We start from the raw sequence: 20,063 nt of genomic DNA on the forward strand, positions 1-20,063 counted from the left end.
CTATAATTTATAGGATACATTTTTGGCTACCCTGTAGTCTCTTAAAGATAATTTTATTATGTCTCCGTTCATTTGAAAATATTTATAAATACAATATGAGCCCATCTCTGTGTAAAAGCTTGTTGTTTAAATATTTCCCGTGAGAAATGGTAGGCCTCAAGAATCTACAGCCATGCTAGCAGCTCTATGAGGGTACGCTGGATAATGCTTTGAGCTAAATGCTAACGTTAGCATGAAACATACATTGGTAACAGTGATGTTGATGATTTTTGGCTGGTCAAATTTTACCATTTAGAAGATTTTAGTATGGTGAGTTAGTGTGAAAAGAAATAGCTAATTAGTCTGGATGAAGCACACAGGAAAGCTATTGTTAGCTGTTAAACTTAAAGCATGACTTTCCTCCGCTACGAAGTGACCGGATAGACTATTTCTGCTAACTGTTACTACCAACTCCAGCACAGTGTTTCCTAATCACTGTGCAGTGGCACATACGTGTGTCGTGAGAAATCATCAGGTGTACCGTGCTCTAGATTTTCAAGGTGCCGAATTGCACCTCACTGAGAGGTGACGTGTGCACATTAGTCATGCGATTATTCCTACTAGTATGCTAGAGCAGTGTTTCCCAACCTTTAGGAGCCACGGCACATATTTTACATTAGAAAGATCACACGGCACATCACCAAACAAAAAAATCACCAAAAGCAAATTGATCATTTTCCCCCGTGCACCAGGTATAGCAGAATTGGTTCGATTTGACCCCAGTATAGCTTTTATGCTTTCTTGTAACCACTACTCATGCTAGGGCCTTCATCTCCAGGACCCAGGTCAGATTGACAACTTTCTCTTTTCAAATATGTATCTATTGCTATCATGCGCTGGATCGTCTCACAGTTGGCAACCTATTTAATTAGAGCAGGTAGTTGTACTGCCCTCTAGTGGAAGAGAATGTAATTGTTCTGCCCGTTACTCAGGCTGATTGCTTAGAGTACTAATCACACCTGATCATTTCTCATGGCACACCTATGCGCTGTGGCACAGTGGTTAGGAAACACTGATCTAGAGGGTTGAGATTTCTACCGGTAATATGTGTCTTGGGTTTTACCAAAAAGATCTTTTCTTGCCACGCCATTTTTTTTCTGTCTCAATCTAATAGAAATTTATAGTAAAACGTAAAAAGTGGTCTCAAGTGAGCCTTGAATTTTATGTATGGGTCAGTTCAGAGGGTAGGTAAAGACATATTTCATATTTCTCACTTTGGGAGTCACAGTGCTGACATGTAAGTCCTGAGCCATATCCTCATTTCTCTATATTTTGCTAGGAAAATGGGGAATAGTTGCACTGATTTATTGAAGCATGTACAAACATACATGGAAGAACAGTAAACCCTACTTTTGTCCACTGCCTTATTCACAAGGGGTCAAACTGTATAATATATTTGGCATTTTTTGACAGATTCAACTAAAGAAGTGGGAAGCATTTGTATTTTAGTGAAACAACCTTTGCTCATCGTACTTTATAAATTCAGAAGAAGATCTGGCTCTTTGAAAGCAGAATATAATGAACTAAGGGGTGGCTCAAGACTTCATGTTTTCCTAGGTAAAAAACGACCGCCACTGAATAGTTACATGCAGAGATAAGGTGTATATGTCATTTAATGGTCGGGCATTGTACAGCTACAAGCATTTCACCCCCATGTCATACTGTGTATGGTTGTGTGTGACAAATAAAATTTGAATTTGAATATAAGTATTTCTCCATGAGTGTTTAAGAAAGTACTGTCATTGCTTCACATTGTATATTTCAGCTGTGACATAAACATTTTTTTTCAGCAAAACTTTGAGTTCAGTGTTTGTCTTTTTTAGTTTGTAGGACTTCTTTCTTCTCATAAAGATTACCCTGTAAAGTAGAGCAGATGTAACACACGGGGCACTTTGGTATTTGTTTTTCACATTTTCCTTCTGATCTAAATCCTCTTTGTTTTTTTAAGATCAAAACAGCTTTTTCTTGGATCCTGTCTTAGCTCTATCATCCTGACTGAGGTCATCTGTCTGTTTTTTGTTTTTGTTTTTTCACAGAGAGTTAATCTGTCCTTCGATTTTCCTTTTTACGGACATTACCTGCGTGAAATCACAGTGGCGACCGGTGGTAAGTGAACACTGCTTTTGCCCTCTGTTCTCAGTCGTATTTATTAGTGTTATTATTGGATATACTGCCTGTGCTTGGTATATTATACTGTACACAGACAGATTTTTATTGCTATGGGGTTTAGCAGGGAATGTGGTGAGATTTATGAAATGAGTCTGGAGTACAGAGGCATTTATGAAATGGGGAAGAAAACCACAGTCTGTGTGCATACATGTGTTCATGTCTGAATGTGTTTCTAGTACTTGGTGAACCTGTGGGTGTGGTGTGGCTACTGTACAAAGAGATATCCCCCCTAAATACAGAAAAGGGGACCAAACAATGAGTTATTTCTGCAAAAGATGCTTCTTGGAAACTAAATCAGGGAGATTCAGGGTTTAAAAACCTTGTCTGGCACAAACCACAGTACAAAACCACCAACAACAATCTTCCAGCCAAGCAGGCAGCCTGATACAAGACATTTACAGCTCTTACCTCCGTGGGATAGTCTGCTAGAGTAGGGGATAAAGCAACAAACCACTCCCAACACTCTGCACACCAGACTTAACTGGAGGAGAAACCAGACCAGTAGGTTTGGACGGGAGACAGGAGTCGTTCTGCCGAGTGACCCAGCGCACCCTGATAGACGTGGATAAAGAGGTTGGGGTATCAGAGGATGTGTATCTGGGGGCGAGACACATGACGCAGCAGACGTGTTTGCCAGAGTGTGCAAAGCAATTTTCCACTTGAGTCTTGATGGCGAAACCGCAACACCCCAACCGTCTATTATCACATCAAAGACTAAAGCCCTGCACTTACTCAACTATTTCAGAGATGTTGTGCAGCGTTTAACTGTCGGTGGAATAATAAAGAAATAATCAGTTGTGTCTCTTATCTTCATTCTCGTCACTGTCTCGTGTCCCCACTTGATCCTCGATCGCTGGGGAAAGTTCAGTGGGCTTTAGAGACGTTCTGGATGATGGTGAGGAGGAACGGATGGGCAGAGGCGCTACTAGCCCGAAAGAGATAACAGGAATTTGCATTTCTCCAGACAGAGATGGAGGGACAAGGCCGCGAAGAAGAGGAGGAGGAGGCAGCTATCTGCCTCTCACAGGCCTCGGGGACTTTGTCTCCGAGACACCCTCCTCATATCCCTCCATTTCAGGACCTATCAGTCAGCTCGCCCTCCTCTCACCACTGTACCATCTTTGCAGCCTGCCTTCATTTCTGTCAGCAGGTCACACTTTTTACTTAAGCAGATATTTTTCTTTCTTGCTTCCTACGCGGAAAAACTCTGCTGGAAAAGATAATTTCTTAACAGAGGGTGACAAAACGGCAGCGGAGTTGCATTCGGATTTCATTACTTTCCAAACAGTAAAGCAGCCAATCCTCAAACACATTAATGATCCAGGCACCAAGACTGGGTTGGCATGTATCCTGAATACACATCTATGGTCCAAGTGTACTTTTCAACTTTTTTGATACAGTGACTGTAGATTTAAACATCAAAAAGGCCTCATTCTAAGAACTTAAGGTGCATTTCCTCTTTAAACTGCCTACATTGATGGACTCTCATGTTAAACATGGCCAAAGTTTCAAATAATGAGGTTAGCATATCCCAGTAAGCCAGAAGCCTGAGGCTTCAAGTAAAAACACCCTGTTTTAGACTTTTTGTTGTAATATTTGCTTTATATGATGTCAGTGAGAGCAGATATCCCTATTTTGTTCACATCAGTTGAACAGCTCAGGCTGTGAGCACAGAAGCTTCGTGCACATTCTGTTAGCGAGGGGCATCCAATCAAAAGAAAGGTGGCTTAAAGGGAGGTTGGCGTCAACAGAGACAGTTCTGGTGAACTGAGGCACTGGACAAAGGCCCAGTATAAAACACATAAAGATTATTCTAAACTACAGAGAGCCAACATTAAAGTACAGAGTGAGAAATTAACCGAGTAGGTTCCCATTGATGTTTTAGCTTTCTGGAAAAGTAATGGTGGCTGTTTTAAAATGAAATAAGGCAGATTACTGTAGATACTAATACACAAGGACGTCAATTTCTAGTGGAAACAGGTTCAAGGAATGTCTTTAACAATGAATAAAAATAATGAATACAAATATTAATAATAGAATTAAGACTTTTCTACTTTTCTTCAAAGTAAACTAAAAGAAAAAAGTGACGCATGCACATTTGAATAATTCTGCTTACAACATACTGCAGTCAGCTGAGAGCCAGAGTAGAGAGGCTGAGTGTGAATATAAGTGATGAAATATGATCTGACCGCTGCCAGCTGTGTGGACAGTTATCCAGCTGTGCACTGATTTCAGTGGTTGGTCTGTCACTTGTTAGAGGAAGAATGCATGCATCGGCTTACAGGAAATACAGGACAACTGCATGAATCAGCTTGGTTTTTTTCATGTTTTGCAGTCATTAATGTTTAAGGTGCCAAATGCATAACATTCGTGAGGTGTGAGGTACTTAAACTCTTGGGAACAAAAGCTCATATGAAATGTTATTAGAAGAAGACATGAGGAAGACAACAAACAGCAAGATTTTCATTAGAAAGAGTCGCCCCTCGATCTGGACTAGCAGCACTGCTCTGTTTTGTGTTGTTTTAAGAAAATCACTCTGTACACCAGACTGCCACACTATGTAAAAATGTACTATATGAGAGCAATGTTATACTGTTCCTTCAGTCTCGTCTTTGTGTTAGTGTCTCCCACCTGTTTCCCTTAGCCTCAGTACCTTGTTTAGAAATTGTCTGAGTCTCTTCTTGCCCTTTGTCATGTTATCCGCCAGTGCTGCATGTCCCTGGCTCTGTGGTTACCAGTATTTAGTTTTTAGTGTTTAGTTTAGTTTTTGGACTTTGTTTATTTTATAAATTTGAGTTTACACTGTCTCCTTCGATCCTTAGCCTTCCTACCACACAGCTGTCCTGTGACACCCACTCCCTCCCTAATTTTTTTCTTATCAAATCTCTGTGTGAATCCTCTTCTTGGCTCACAACTGAGCTGTGATGAAGAGAAAAATCCTGTAAATTAAACATCTCAGTACGAAGGAACAAAGATTGTCTAAACACAACGTCAGTAAAGTGAAGCTTTGACCTGGTGGGACTGCTAATTCCTGCTCATGTTTTTGGACAGCAGCACACACAGACACAGCTCCTGAAATAAAGAAGTGTCTTCCGCTGTCCCTCCTTTCTGAACGCTCCCTCTTTCCATTACTTCTATTTCTCTGTTGTTCCCTCGTGTATGCCTCCTGTTCTGTCCAGTCTCCTACTGCTGTAAGTGACGGCCATAATGAATGAATTGCCTCTCTATTGAGCGCCCCGCAGCTCTCACCTCTTTAGTGTATTGAGAGGCTGTCTGATTTTCTTTAGACTGTCAAATAAGTGGGATTATGTATTCAGGGGGTTGCTGGTGGTAGAAAGCAAAGGCATCAAGGCTAAGAAATAAAACATTTCAACCCTGGGCTTTATGTTTTCAGAGAAGTGTGTGTTTGGTTGGGTATTTTTTATTTTTTTATTTCTTTAGCTTTTAAGGGTTGAAAGTGGAGCCCAGAGGCAGAAGGTGAGCTACAAGCACAGGCTTAGGTAGAATGATGGGTGTCAGGTTTGTTTCTGTAATGCAGATTTGTTCACTCCTCTGCAGTGTCTTTTATTTTGAAAAATTTGCAGACTCACTGTTCAGTTCCTTTGTCTGACTTCCTCAGCAATAATGGTGCCCTTGCATATGTTGCATATGTGGCTAATGCCCTTGTCCCTTCTATAGTTTTATATTAAAAGATTCAAATTATTGAGTTAAATTATTATGTCTAATGATTATTTGGCTACACAATGTGAAACAGTCACAAACCCCATGCCATTTCTACTTCTAGAGGACTGAACTGAATTGCTTGAAGTATTCAGCTAGTTGTTTTTCATACTGCTTATTTTCTCAAGCACAACTTGTATCCTTTCTTATCCTAATGAAATACTTCTTTAAAATTGTCCCTGGCATCAAACTTCAAGGAAATACCCTCTGAAGTACCTACCTGTCAGGCATCATAGCAGCTAGGATGACAAGACATAAGGCTCAATACATGAGTGGGGCACAAGTGCCTTGGGAATCCCACAGGCAAATGGGAACCACAAAGAAGCCACCAGGAAAGTTGCAACCACCAAATACCTGCAGAGGGTAAGGCAAGTCCTGAGGAGTGAGCTGAATGGAAAAACCAAGATCAGGGTAATCAACACCTGTGCCCTGCCAGTGATCAGATACCATGCTGGGATAATAAGCTGGCCAAAGAAGGAGATAGAAGCCATTGACATCAAGACAAGGAAGCACCTTGTCTAGAAATCCTACCAGTGCCAGCCACTGGTAGGATTTCTAGACAAGGTGCTTCCTTCCTTTCTTTCAGTCCAGCATTGTCCAGCACAATGCTGGACTGAAAGAAAGCGCAGAGGCACTAATCATGGCAGCACAGAAACAAGCTCTGAGGACAAGATCTATAGAGGCAGGGTCTACCACACAAGGCAAGATCCCAGGTGCAGGCTGTGTACAGATGCAATCCAGTACATAACTGCAGATGGCAAGATGCTTGCAGGCTGGGGAAACATTGAATGCCATAACCAAGTGGCCGGCATAGTATACAGGAACATCTAAGTCAAGTGTGGCCTTGAAGTCCCGAGGTCAAGATGGGACATGGTCCCTAGGGTCTTTCAGGTACAGACAGAAACTGGTGATGGCTAACCAACCGGACATAGTAGTGGTGAACAAGCAGAGGAGGAGAACGATATCAAATGAGAGCAACATCAGGAAGAAGGAACACAAGAAGCTGGTGAAATACAAAGGGCTCAAAGAACCTGAGAAGATGTGAAGAGTAAAGGTAACAGTGGTCCCAGTGGTAATCGGAGCGCTAGTTGCAGTGACTCCCCAGCTAGGCGAGCGGCTCCAGCAGATCCCAGGAATAACATCGGAGATCTCTGTCCAGAAGAGCGTAGCTCTAGTAATTGCAAAAAACAGTGCAGGACCCTTAAGCTCCCAGGCCTCTGGTAGAGGACCCAAGCTTGAAGGATAAAGACCGCCCGCAGGGGTGAGAGGGGAATTTATATATACATATATAAGCAGTCCTTCAGTGAGCCAAAAGGACTGCTTTATTCACTCTAAGTTCACTCTGCATTCAAGACTTTACACAAGAAATATAGTCAGATCCATATTTCTTGTCTCCTGCTTTCAGTGCTGACAGCACTTTATACGGAGGAAATTCTGAGCATGGAGATCTTTGGGGAAAGATTGATTCCCCTCATAGTATGCTCTGCCTGTGATTTCCACAGTGATAGATGTGTTTTATAGCACGCCCACCATATCAGACATACGGTGACATGAAATGAGGTTTTATACTCTGGCCTCAATGACATTTTTCCCAAAAATTGTTTCTCAGCAGAGTTTTTTATGCCTATATGCCTTAGGCAGCCACCTTATATACAGTATATCTCTTGAACCTGAGAAGAAAAGAAAGAGATTAAATTCGTATTCTGACCTGTTGAGTGATTTTACTGTGAAGCACCACATAACTAAAAGACCGGCTGTCCTAAAATCAAGTGAGGACCACATGTTTTCATGTACAGCATGTGATTTACGGTGTTAGGGTTATGTTAAGATTTCTGATTTAGATTTTTTTTTTAAGGATAGACATGGCTGTATGTAAATGTCTAGTTTTGACTGTTTAACACTTCCATCTTCATCTCCAGTAGACTTATGTATATGTACAATCAGGACACAGCTATCTAGCTTGAAAAGCAGTGACTTTGTGTCAATGTACTGTTGCTTAAATACTTTGAACACCAAAGTTGCTTTGAAAATAGCAACTGACTGTGAAATGAAACCTGTTGGCCTATCACAGTATTATGCCATGTCTTGAGGCATTGCTTCTCTTCGCTGCTTTCATTAATTAAATAATTTACACAGACTGCCTCTTTCCAGTGTTTGTGCAAAGTTAGTAACATGCTGGCTTCATACTTTTATATATTGTTCTTAGGACACATTCAACAATTTGCTGCAGATTTGTTGACTACATTCATGACTAGGGGTGCAACGATACTCGTATCGATATTGAACCGTTCGATACAGTGCTTTCGGTTCGGTACGCATATGTATCAAACAATACAAAATTTGTAATTTATTTGATCAACTTTCCTTCTGACGATGCTGTCTGTGTTGAGCGCTCAGTGAATCTGCGTTCGACTACTCCGCCTAGGCTGCACTGTCGAGCGCAGATCCACTGAGCGTTCAACACAGACAGCATTGTCAGAAGGAAGAGCGCAGGGCAAGCTAGCGAGACAGAAGTTAAGCTCTTCTAGGGCGACCGTGGCTCAGGGGGCTGGGAAGCGCGTCTGTAACTGGAAGGTCGCCGGTTCGATCCCCGGGCTCTCTGTCCTGGTCGTTGTGTCCTTGGGCAAGACACTTTACCCTACTGCCTACTGGTGTTGGCCAGAGGGGCCGATGGCGCGATATGGCAGCCTCGCCTCTGTCAGTCTGCCCCAGGGCAGCTGTGGCTACAACTGTAGCCTCCACCAGTGTGTGAATGTGAGAGTGAATGAATAGTGGTATTGTAAAGCGCTTTGGGTGCCTTGAAAAGCGCTATATAAATCCAATCCATTATTATTATTATCTCCTTGCAACATGGCAAATTGAACCTCCCCCACCCTCATTCAGATCTGGCATTTGGAATTATTTTGGTTTTCATGTGACGTATGACCCTGAAGGTAAGCGTGTCATGGACTAAAGTAAAACAGTATGTTGGATGTGCCACGCAATGCTCAATTACATGGGTGGGAACTATAGTGTGTTAGCGCAGTTAGCTCGTTAAGGTGTTGGCCGTCTAGTCCCATGCAGGGGTAGCTCGTTAATGGAGATTTGCCGTGTTGTGGCGTTGTCATTTCAACGAGATTAACGCTGACAGCACTAGTGGGAACACAACGAATATGACTGCACATTTACGCCGACATCATCCAGGTGCAAAGACAAGTGGAAGCAGACAAAAACAACAAGCATGCATGCTACAAACTTTACCCGAGTCATTTAGACAGCCATTAGCACATGATTCTCCTTATGGGGACCTGATATGTTTAATATTGTGGCGAGCTCAGACAACGAGGAGACGGAGGTGTCGTTTGGTCTTGCTTCCCGTGAGCTAGCCAGGGAGCACAGCCGTTTATTGACATCTGCAGAAGAACACTGCCGCTAGCTAACTGCTCAGCGCGGCAACCGCACAGCAACAACAACAACAACACACAGGGCGCCCTCTGACCCCGGAAGGACACACCGTCGCAGCGAGAGGGCGTCACCCGTCACTATGGCAACATAAACAAAACATAACTGTACAAACAGAACCCCGAACAGCCCTGACCCGCTACAATATGCTGCTGAGAATATAGCCCAGAAGAAGCGGATAGTATAGCTTTTATTTTGGAAAGAGCCATTTCTCTGTAATAAACTCTCTTTTCCAAAGATGAGTGACTCCTCAATCAGATACAGGGCTCCAAAATCGCCTGCCCGACGTCCCGGGGCTAGCGATTTTTCCAGTCGGGCTACCAAAATCTATCTCTGCCCTGCCCGTAGGGCTATTGTAGGAAGGAAAAATATATGTCAATGCTTTTGCATTCTTTCGGAAATGTAGCTGGGTAATTATGTCACTGGCATCGGTGAGCCACTGTCAATATGTGACATATTGAAATCGTGTTTGAATTTGCGCTTGTTTTTTGCTTTCACTTTGCAATCGCGCGAACTGTGTATAGAGAGCAACAGTACTGATTGGTGAGTGATGATAATTTGTGCACCAATTCCTCTGACATCGTCTTATTAATCGTTAGTTTACTATGCAAACATGACAAGTGAACTCTCCTGCAGCAAGCTTAAACATATGAGAGGTTGATCGCGCAGAGAATCGCTGACCGTTATGTGTGTGTTCTGCTGAGCCAAATAAGACAGGTCAGGGTGAAGAAGTGACAGCCAAAGAAAAGCTTACCACAAAACGGAAAAGTTATGACAAATCAGACTATAAGGCAAAAAGAAAGTGCAGCTTTATGGTTTCATGGACAAAAGAATTTCTGTGACAGCAATATGACGAGCTATATAACCGGGGCTGCACATAAGTGGTCCGCAGGTGCACATAAGTGGTCCGCAGGTGCGCATTCGCTGTCAAAAAACAAAACAAAACGCGCACAAGATATGAAGTTGCAACGCGTGTTTGCATACATAAGATTTTCTGGAGGAGGACAGACATTTGTTTAAAACTCTTAAAGATGTCGAAGAAGCTCCTTTAAGCAATTACTTTGGTGTTCCTCTACCTCCAAACAATTGTCAGAAGGAGTCCGAACCACAAAAGAAGCACGTATTCTCGGAAAAGTGGTTGCAGGAGGTGAGCTGGCTTCAAACAAATGATGAACGCACAGAGATGTGGTGCGGAATGTGCCGTGAAAATCCCACTCTAGCGGACAAAAACAGTGCTTTTTATATGGACGCAAACGCGCGTTGCAACTTCTTATCTGGTGCGCGTCTTTTATTTTGACAGCGAATGCGCACATGCGGACCACTTATGTGCACCCGTGTAAATAACATAATGTTCTGCCAGGTGTGTTGTTGGTTTTCTCTCGATTTCTGAGTCGACAAGCGCCTTTGTTACTGGGACCAGTCATTTTAAGAAAGGCCCCCATTAGAACCCATGAGAAATGCAAGAAATGCATTATTGCTCAGTCTGCAATATCTTTCCCAGAACAAACACCAATTGCAAATAACATACTAAAAATAAACCTGAAAAATCTGTTTAGAACAGCGTACTATGTTGCAAAGAGTGAACTACCACTGGCAAAATTTAGCAGTCTTTGCAAACTTCAAAAAGCAAATGGCCTCGATCTTGGTTCCACTTGTCTCTTACCCGTGACTTCAGTGGAAATTTCAAATTCAGGATCTGACACAGACTGATTCATGTCCTACACAGTTCTTACAAGTTCATAGAAATTTCTGTTCAATTAGAACCAAGTATTTGAGTTGATGATTGTAATTTTTATACAATGTTGTAATTTGTTTTTCAACAATTTTTTGATTAATGTTTTGTTTCCTTTACAATATTATACTTTAATGTATAATACTGTAAAGGAAACAAAACATCAATCACAAAATTGCTCTCTTTTTTATTCGGGCTACTTACATTTATTTTGGGCTACCAAAAACTGAAGAGTCCCTGCCCGAAGGGCTACCAGGGATTTTGAAATTTTGAGAGCCCTGAGATATATTTATTTTTTTAATTACTTTTGTTTCAGCAACATTAAATTTAAAAACTGTACTTTTGAGTTAAAATATATATTTATAATTTTAATAAATGATAAATTAAAAAGGCATGAACATTTTTTTTGTATCGAAAAAATATCGAACCGTGACACCAAAGTATCGAACCGAACCGTGAATTTTGTGTATCGTTGCACCCCTATTCATGACGTGACTCTTCAATTCCACCACACCCCAAAGGTGCTCGGATAGATGGAGATCTGCTGACAGTAGAAGCCATTTGAGTACTTCTCATTGTCATGTTCAAAAATCCAGTTTGAGATCATTTGAGGTTTGTGACGTGGCACGCTATCCTGCTGGAAGCAGCCGTCAAAAGATGGTACACTGCAGTCATAAAGTGGTTGACGTGGTCAGCAGCAGCAATACTGAAGTAGGCTGTGGTGTTTAAACTACACTGGTTGGCATTAAGGGACCTAAATGTGCCAAAAAAATACGCCCCCACCATTACACCCCTAGTAGCCTGAAACATTGACACAAGGTTGGATGGAGCCACATTTTCATACTGTTTACACCAATTCTGATCGTAGCATCTGAATTTTGCAGCAGAAATAGAGACTCATCAGACCAGAAAACATTTTTCTACTTTTGGTGAGCCCTTGCAAATTGTAGCCTCTATATTCTGGTCTTAGCTGACAGAAGTGGCACCTGGTGTGGTCCTCTGCTGTGGCCCTTGTTTAGAGATGCTCTTCTGCAGTCTGGCCATTCTGCCCTGACCGTTGACATAAACAAGGCATTGTCACCTAAAGAACTGCTGCTCACTGGATATTTTCTGTCTTTTCAGACAATTTGGAAAATCCCAACAGGTTAGCAGTTTCTGAAATACATGGCACCAACAACCATGCCACGTTCAAAGTCACTTAAATTACCTTTATTCCCCAATCTCCCACTCGGATTGAAATTATGCATGTCGTCGTGTCTGCATACTTAAATGCATAGAGTTGTTAAAACGTGATTCTGTGATTAGAAATTTGTGGTTTAAAGGGTGTATCTAATGAAATTTGTGTGTGTGTGTGTGTGTGTGTGTGTGTGTGTGTGTGTGTGTGTGTGTGTGTGTGTGTGTGTGTGTGTGCGCAAAATCATCAAATGAATGCTTCAGACTGGCTCTGTCTCCTCAGATCGGCATCCAACTCAACACCTTTGGGATGTTACTGAATGGGAGATACGCAGCATGAATGTGGAGCTAACAAATTAGCAGCAATTATGAAACACAACGATGCCAGCGTAAATCATAATCTCAAATCTTATTTCCAACATCTTGGGGAATTGGGAAGAATCAGAAAATTTAGTTTCTCAGTCTTTAACAGGGCAAAAGTGATGAGGTTTTAAAAACATAAATACCTTGAAGTGAAGAAGAAGAATCATTTGACAAGAAGCTGCTTAAAGCATGTAGTTATCTGAAGATACTGTCACTGTACGTTTATTATTCATTCTTCAAACTGTTCTTCAAAGGTGAACTACTTTGGATATGTAACACAGTTTCACCCAAATGCCAGGTTTTCCTTTTGTAATGAGTAAAAGATGATATCTAAGGCCGTGCGTGGGATCCTTTTTATTGCTTTATTTTTTCTATTTTTGCAGTCCAGGCAAAGTCAGAGTGAGAACAAAAGCTTTTACCTTGAATAAATCTTGAAATAGAAGCTGACTTTGCTAAACATTGTTGTCAGCAGGGAAATTAAGATGAAGTTTGATTCTGTTGTCATAAGTGCAAATTCTTTATGCAAAGACTGCTCCCTTGTGATGAAAAGTGAGCGTTTTCCCCCTTTTCCTGGAGTCCATTAATAACCACGTTTATGGGCTGTTGAATGATCCAGCTCTAGCTTGTGTTGCCTGGGCACGTCTCTGTCTCCCCGTCTTTCCCTCTATAGAGCAATCTATTTGTGCCTTGTTGAGGAAAAGTTAACAAAACCCCTTTTTCGTTGTCATCGACTCTTCATTAGCATTCATGATTGATAATGACAAGAGAGGAGAAAGTGCAGCAGTGGAGGAACAGGAGCACATCCTCCCTTAAAGTCATTCTGATTTGCCCTTCTGTTTTTTGATAAAAGATATTAGGGCTAATTAATCGCTATTCCTTGGTGAAGGTACCTAGAGCGCAAGCCCATAGACTGAGACAAGAGATGGTTGTCTGTTAATGAGAAGCTGTTAACTGTGGAGTGAAGGGCAGCGATGTTGTCTCCTGGGTAGACAGTGTATCAGATTACAGCTTTATTAAGGGAGGAAAGGTAGAAATGGGGGAGACAAGAAGGATATCTGCATTATAAGTGACACTTCACATAGTCCTTTGTCCCACACGCCATCAGACTGTTTAACTCCTCTCTGGAGGGGAGAGGGAGGGGAAACAGGAGGACAAAGGAGGGGGGAACAACTAAGCTGTAGTGCCTCTGCACCTCACTGTACAATACCTTGTGCAATACTTTTTGTAAATAGTCAACAGTGCAATAGACTCAATACTTGAAATGTGCAATTCACTTGTATTTTTATTTTTTATTCCTATTTATTCTATTTATCCCCTTTGTATATTTTATTTATATTTGTCTCTGTATTTATATATGTGTGTGTGTGTGTGTGTGTGTGTGTGTGTGTATATATATATATATATATAACAGTTCTGTAACTGTAACTTCGGTCGTTGCTGTGCTTTTTTTGGAAGTCGAATTTCCCAGAGGAACCCACCCGAGGGATTAATAAAGTTCTATCTTATCTTATCTTATCTTAGTCATAATTTAAGTGTTAAATTAGAAGTCAGAATTTGAATTTAGAGTTCAACAAAGAGTAATATGTGGTCTTCTGTCCTTTTTCTCCTTCAGGGTTCATCTACACTGGTGACGTGGTCCACCGGATGCTAACAGCTACACAGTACATTGCTCCGCTAATGGCTAACTTTGACCCAAGTCTCTCCAGAAACTCTACCGTCATCTACTCTGACAACGGTAACAGCACTAGCATCTTAGTTCTGCACGATTGTGTAACACTTGTGTACTCCTTCCCGTGCACTACAAAATAAATGTGGCACAAAAAAGCATTTCAGTGAGCTAATTTGTGAAGAAACAGCGGGTTTGCTTTAAGTTTCCTGCAGCCAAATCTGTGGTTCATTTTGCTGCTAAGAAAAAGGAAGTAAAATTCTGTTATTGCCCATTGATTGCATTGATGTGTTGGTATTGGTCACCCTGAGGTTGAGTTTGCAACATCTTCTACACCTTGATAACCACTTTTGATGGGAAGGTGATCAACCTGTCTACAGACAACTGAAGTCCAATTTAGACCGACTGCAATCACTCTCAGAGAGATTTGTGAAAATTTGTAAATAACTGCAAACCAGTTTATGAGTTGCCAACACATTGCAATTAATCTGAGTCATTCTGAGCGAGTGAGCATAACTTGTCTCCAACACAGACATGTTGTCTCTTTGTCTGTTCTGGCTCGATTCAGCTGGTTACCAATGTTGTCACGTGCTTGTTCACAGAGGGTGGTGTTGTTACTAAGGTTCTCCTTCTAATATGGTTGGTCTTTACCTTACCATATCAGGGTGGTTAATATTGTAGGCGAATATTAGCCCATGGGTTTCATTTAATTGACATCCAACTAAACAAAACTCATGGTCTACTTTTTTAAAGTGGCCACATCTCATTTTTTATTTTATTTTATTTTTTTAAAAGCATCACCACATCTAGACAAGAAAGTATAACTAATGAGTTATCAGCATAAGTTAGCACTGGCTAGCTAGCTTGGTTAGCGAGTAGCACCCATAGTTCACTGTGATAATTATTAGCATCCTAATTTTAAGGAGTAAACAACAGAAGCAAAGCATACATGGAGAAAAGTCAATTAAAGGCATGAGCTATTTTGAAAATAATCCCAATCCATATATTATGAACACAGAATTAGCTTCAGACACTAAAACTATATATTATACTGTAAACATGGTTATTTCTACTATAAGGTTGTGCATTTTAACACGAGACTTTATAGTTTCTCTATAGCCTGTAGCCTGTGTAAGAGTTTTGCTCATATATAAAAAGTACCTTGCTTTATCAAGGCTTTCATTTGATGAAAATGACCCAGAAATATATTACTGTTGTTTTATCCCTCAAGACATTTTATTGCATTGTATATATCAAAATACAAATTGCTTACAACACTGCAATATGTATTTATGTCTGCTTCCAAAAAAAAGTATTTATTATATAAAGCCAGGTAATCTTAAAGTTAAAGAATAGATTTTATGGCTAACAGTGTTTCACAGAATCCTCCAAGATCTTCTTAAGACCTCCCTAAATTCTGCTTACTGCCTTTAAACTAAAACATCGCCCTTCCTCCGTATCTTTTCTTTGCTATCTGTGATGGTTGTTATCCGTTCTGTCTGTCACTGCTCTGTGATCCGTGTGCAGCAGTGTGACTGACCAACTGTGTGACCTTCTGCAGTGGAGCTCATCAGACTTTAACCAAACTGGCAGCCAATCGATTCTCAGCCTGCCTGCTTCTCAGCGCTGCGTCCATCAGTCAATGTCCTGCCAATACAACATAAGAACTGCACGGTCTGCCGTGCTGTGGAGGAGGCAGCGCCTCCATTAAAAAATGATAAAAACAAGTTTTGAAGCTGCTTGATGAGGCGTTCGCCGCAGAACCATATTGTTTGTTCCACACAAACTAGACTGTGGAGGGTGTGTGAAAACTTTGCTGTCAAATGTTCAAGTTTCACAACTTTCACTTGATGTTGTTAATTGAAATCTGCTAAATAAAGAACGCATGTGATAGGACTGTGAAACTGAAGAGCTGAAGTTTATTTACAGAGGCGTTTAATGTTTCTGCACCTCAGCTGACTCTTGTGTCCGGCGGGACCACAGTGACATCACTGTGATAAAAATAAGGCTGATTGATGCAACAGACGGGCACGTATTAATCCACCGTTCAGTGATTAACTTCACAGCACCATCAGCTGCTGTTCAATTATTACATTTTTTATTATATTAAAAAAGGAACAATAGTACCAACCCAGGATCAGAGTCACCAAATACACCACCCTGACATATATTGTTAAATATTTTAGATTCCTGTTGCTGTTTTTTTAATAGTCTAATCCTGAATGACTCCCTTACACTTCTCATGTTTCAGGTGGTTGATATGGCTGTCCAGTCTTGAAAAAGTATATCTAGAATAGCAACATGTCCAAGAATACACACATCTGTCACTCACAATTAGTGCAGTCCCGTAGCATTTCCTCTTATTGATCAGATTAACGTCTTTGTCCATTCAAAACATCCTAAATCCAGCAAATGTGAGTGTTGCAATGCTGTAACGCTCCGGGAAGCACGTCAGACTACACTCGCTGTTATAGAAGAGTCCGCGTGGGTTTTCTCATCAATACGCTGACAGACAGATGAGGCAAACACTCGGTGAGCTGCAGCTGAGAGAGCATCAACATATGGATAATGAAGTGGCCCTGAGTGACATCGCCTGGAGAAGTCTTTATTGATATTATCTCACTGGATAAGCTAAAGAGTGTATTACAATCTAGATAAACTGCTTAAGTGGAGATCTTCATCAATGTTTTCTGGTTTTATCAGATACCAAGAAGCTTCTCTGCGGCATGGCTTCCATCTGAGCTGGAGTCCGGGTTACTCGTACTTGTAGCAAACTAAGGCAGATTGCATCAAATTTGTGATATGGCCAGTTTACGTTGCTTTATGGAAACAAAAGTGCATATAAAATGTTTTTAACTGGATAGTAGAATCTGGAAATTGCTTCTTCACATGTTTACCTTCAATAATTCTGTCATCTTGACTGTCTTGTTAATCTGCCATTGCATTCCTGACAACATCTGTTGAACATCTGTGCATCACTCCTCAGATGTATTCATTTTTTTCCCTAAGCCAAAAAATGACCTAATCGTTCTGGTGTTACAGGCTGGATTTGTTTCTTTTTTTGCTTCTTTGTTCATACAGCGGGTTAAACTTGTAACTGAAAATGGAAACAAGGCCAGTGTGTACTCCCTCCACACCTCCTCACACACTCTATATTTTTAGAAAGGCAGCCCCAGATAGCACGTCAGCCTCCCCTCCTGAACTCAATGCATTTTAAGCAGACTTATATTAAGCGTAACTCGTACTGACTGAGTAATCCCGCTGTGCCAAAAGTTAATAGCAATTTAGTGCACTGGCTTCTTACTGTATATTTAATGCCTTTCTCCTCGAGGTTGTTAAAATATTAGTCACATGTTGTTGTCTAACCCCCCTCCCCTTCTTTTAACACAAGACGCATCCATGTCCAGTGCCAGAGGCCATGCAGTAAACCACATGTAATTTATGATGGGGTTTCCTTTCCGACCAGTCACCAACTGCCAGCAGGGAAGCTAAAGCTCGCCTTTACTTTGGATGGACTTGCTCTGTCTGTGTGACGGAAAAATTGATTGGTCGCATTAACAAACCTTTATTGCCCTGGCATCAAGCCAAATGACTAACTCTGAGGGGACGAATGGCTTCCACATCAGCGGGTTCTCCAAAGTCCACAGTAAATTAAAATAGTGTTAAAAGTAATGCAAGGCTGGTTCTCTGGAGGGCAGAGCTGTGAGTCTGGTGCTAATTTAGTACTTCCCCGAATGAAACCGATGCATCATGGTGGTGGCTCCTGGTAATGAACTTCAGTTCACTTCAATTCAATTGTCTCACGGCGCTTCATACTGTAAGGTAAAGACCCTACACTGATACTGAGAAAACCCCACCAGTCAGGTGACCCCCTATGAACCAGCACTTTGTCGACAGTGGGAAGGAAAGAAGCGTGTCCTGTCTGGCAGCTTTTGTAAGATTTGAAGTTACAGAATTAAGTTATAGTGTAATATATGTTCCCTTGTTTATGCATTTATTCAAACGCTATGCATTCTGTTTACCTGGTAGAGGTGTCAATGATGTTCACCAGTGTTTATACATTAAAAGCTGCACCTGGATCAGTTCAGTAGTCTTGTTGTTGCTACTTCACTGCTTCCATCTCATTTTTCTGTACTACTACACGTTGGCGATTGCTCTGAGCCTTTTCAGTTGGCAGTTTTCATTCTGTAACTTTAGGAAAGAGTCATTTATGAAAAACTCTCATTCTGGTGAAAACTGCCCGACTCACACTGTCTGTCACAGTAACGGGCACGCCTTCATTTGGTTCTGTCAAAAGCTTCAGTATCGTTGCCGTTTCTTTTTTCTCCAGCGAAGCTTTTCAACATCACTGCTTCGGTGTTCAGATCTGAGAAAGCAACAGAGTAAAACAAGTACATGCTATATGCAGACAGTTACATTCACTGGTAACTGAATGTAACCAGTGAATTACTTTAATCTAGCCGATGCTGTTTAGCAAAAGCTGTGAAAATGTTTTCACTCTTTCTTTTCTCTCTTCTTTCTCCTTTAAGGAACTGCTCTGGTTGTGCAGTGGGACCACGTCCACCTGCAGGACAACTACAGCCTGGGAAGTTTCACCTTCCAGGCCACATTGCACAAGACTGGTAGGATCGTCTTCGCCTACAAAGAGGTGGGGAGAGCGAGATCTCACAAAAGCTCAGCTTCTTACTGCGCTCATTTCTGTTTGTTTCTTTTTCTGACAGCATCGTCAGATAGTGGTTTACCTCACTGTTTCTAGAGTCAGAACTAAACATTAAAAAAATAGCATTCAGTTTTCATTACACCCCCTACTTGGACCAGTCCCTGAATTTAAGTTCTCTTTTCCACTTAATGTATCTCTCTCCAACACACAGCATCACGCCGGTTATTTCTTACCATTCTGCTAATGGTTTTTATACTTTTTTGGGGTTTGTTTTCAACTAAAAGTCTTGACAAAATTGCCAGTAAATTTAAATTTTTCAAAATTGCACACCAATTTTTATTTACCAGATACTTTCAAGTAGCTATTTTCAGAAAAACTGACACACAATCATCAAGAAAAAGATAATATTACTTACATTTAAGTGGCCTATTTCTACCTATTTTCTGTCACACATATATTTTCAGATTAATCTATTTATAGATGTTCAATCGGCAGAAGCTCATCATACATCTTATACGAGATAACGCCTCCAAGCACGCTCCTGGTTCTCAACTATATATGTTCCCCCAGTTCTACAAGCTGTTCGTTCTCATTTACATGCGCCACCCTGCTTCCCCTTTTTAATTCTTGAACTTCTTAACTTCTATTTAGTACATGGGGATCTGCCAGGCCCGGGAGCCGCCACCAGTCCTCTTCAAGGCCTTCCCCAAACCGCAGCTCAATTCATGTCCAAGCATTCACCTTTATCTACTAAAACGCTGTCAAACCTCATACGAGGATGTGAGCCCAGCGAGTGAAATGTTTTTATACTCTTGGATTTGTATGAGGTCATAGATAACAGCAGCCCCACACTCCTGCTATTCAAACCTCCTGCTTACGAGGGGCAGCCAATCAGAAGACAGTTTGCTTAAAGGAGAAGCTTAAATGTTTCAGACAGAGGATGAACTCAAGGTCTGCTCCACGTCCCAGTATAAGATAGATACAGATTATTTTGAACTGTAAATCGTACAAAGTCTGTAGTAAGAATAAAACGAATGATCTGATAGTGGCCACAAAAGGTCTCCTTAAAACCGTAAACACACACAATCTGTTTCCCTGAT

The 20,063-nt window shown here is 41.2% G+C and overlaps 1 protein-coding gene across 1 annotated transcript in view; it reads left to right on the forward strand.

Moving 5' to 3' along the window:
- Window positions 1-20,063, forward strand: part of plxdc2b (plexin domain containing 2b) — a 123,066-nt gene that overhangs the window by 74,864 nt on the left and 28,139 nt on the right. The window contains exons 4-6 of the mRNA XM_086306454.1: window positions 2,076-2,145; window positions 14,250-14,372; window positions 18,833-18,951. Coding sequence (XP_086162580.1) covers window positions 2,076-2,145; window positions 14,250-14,372; window positions 18,833-18,951 — 312 coding nt within the window. The remainder of the gene's footprint in view (window positions 1-2,075; window positions 2,146-14,249; window positions 14,373-18,832; window positions 18,952-20,063) is intronic.

Source organism: Aulonocara sp. 'chitande type north' Nkhata Bay, linkage group LG9 (genome assembly GCF_057382095.1).
Source record: "Aulonocara sp. 'chitande type north' Nkhata Bay isolate Kocher_YH1m ecotype deep benthic linkage group LG9, A_spYH_male_GT1.1, whole genome shotgun sequence".
Taxonomy (NCBI): domain Eukaryota; kingdom Metazoa; phylum Chordata; class Actinopteri; order Cichliformes; family Cichlidae; genus Aulonocara; species Aulonocara sp. 'chitande type north' Nkhata Bay.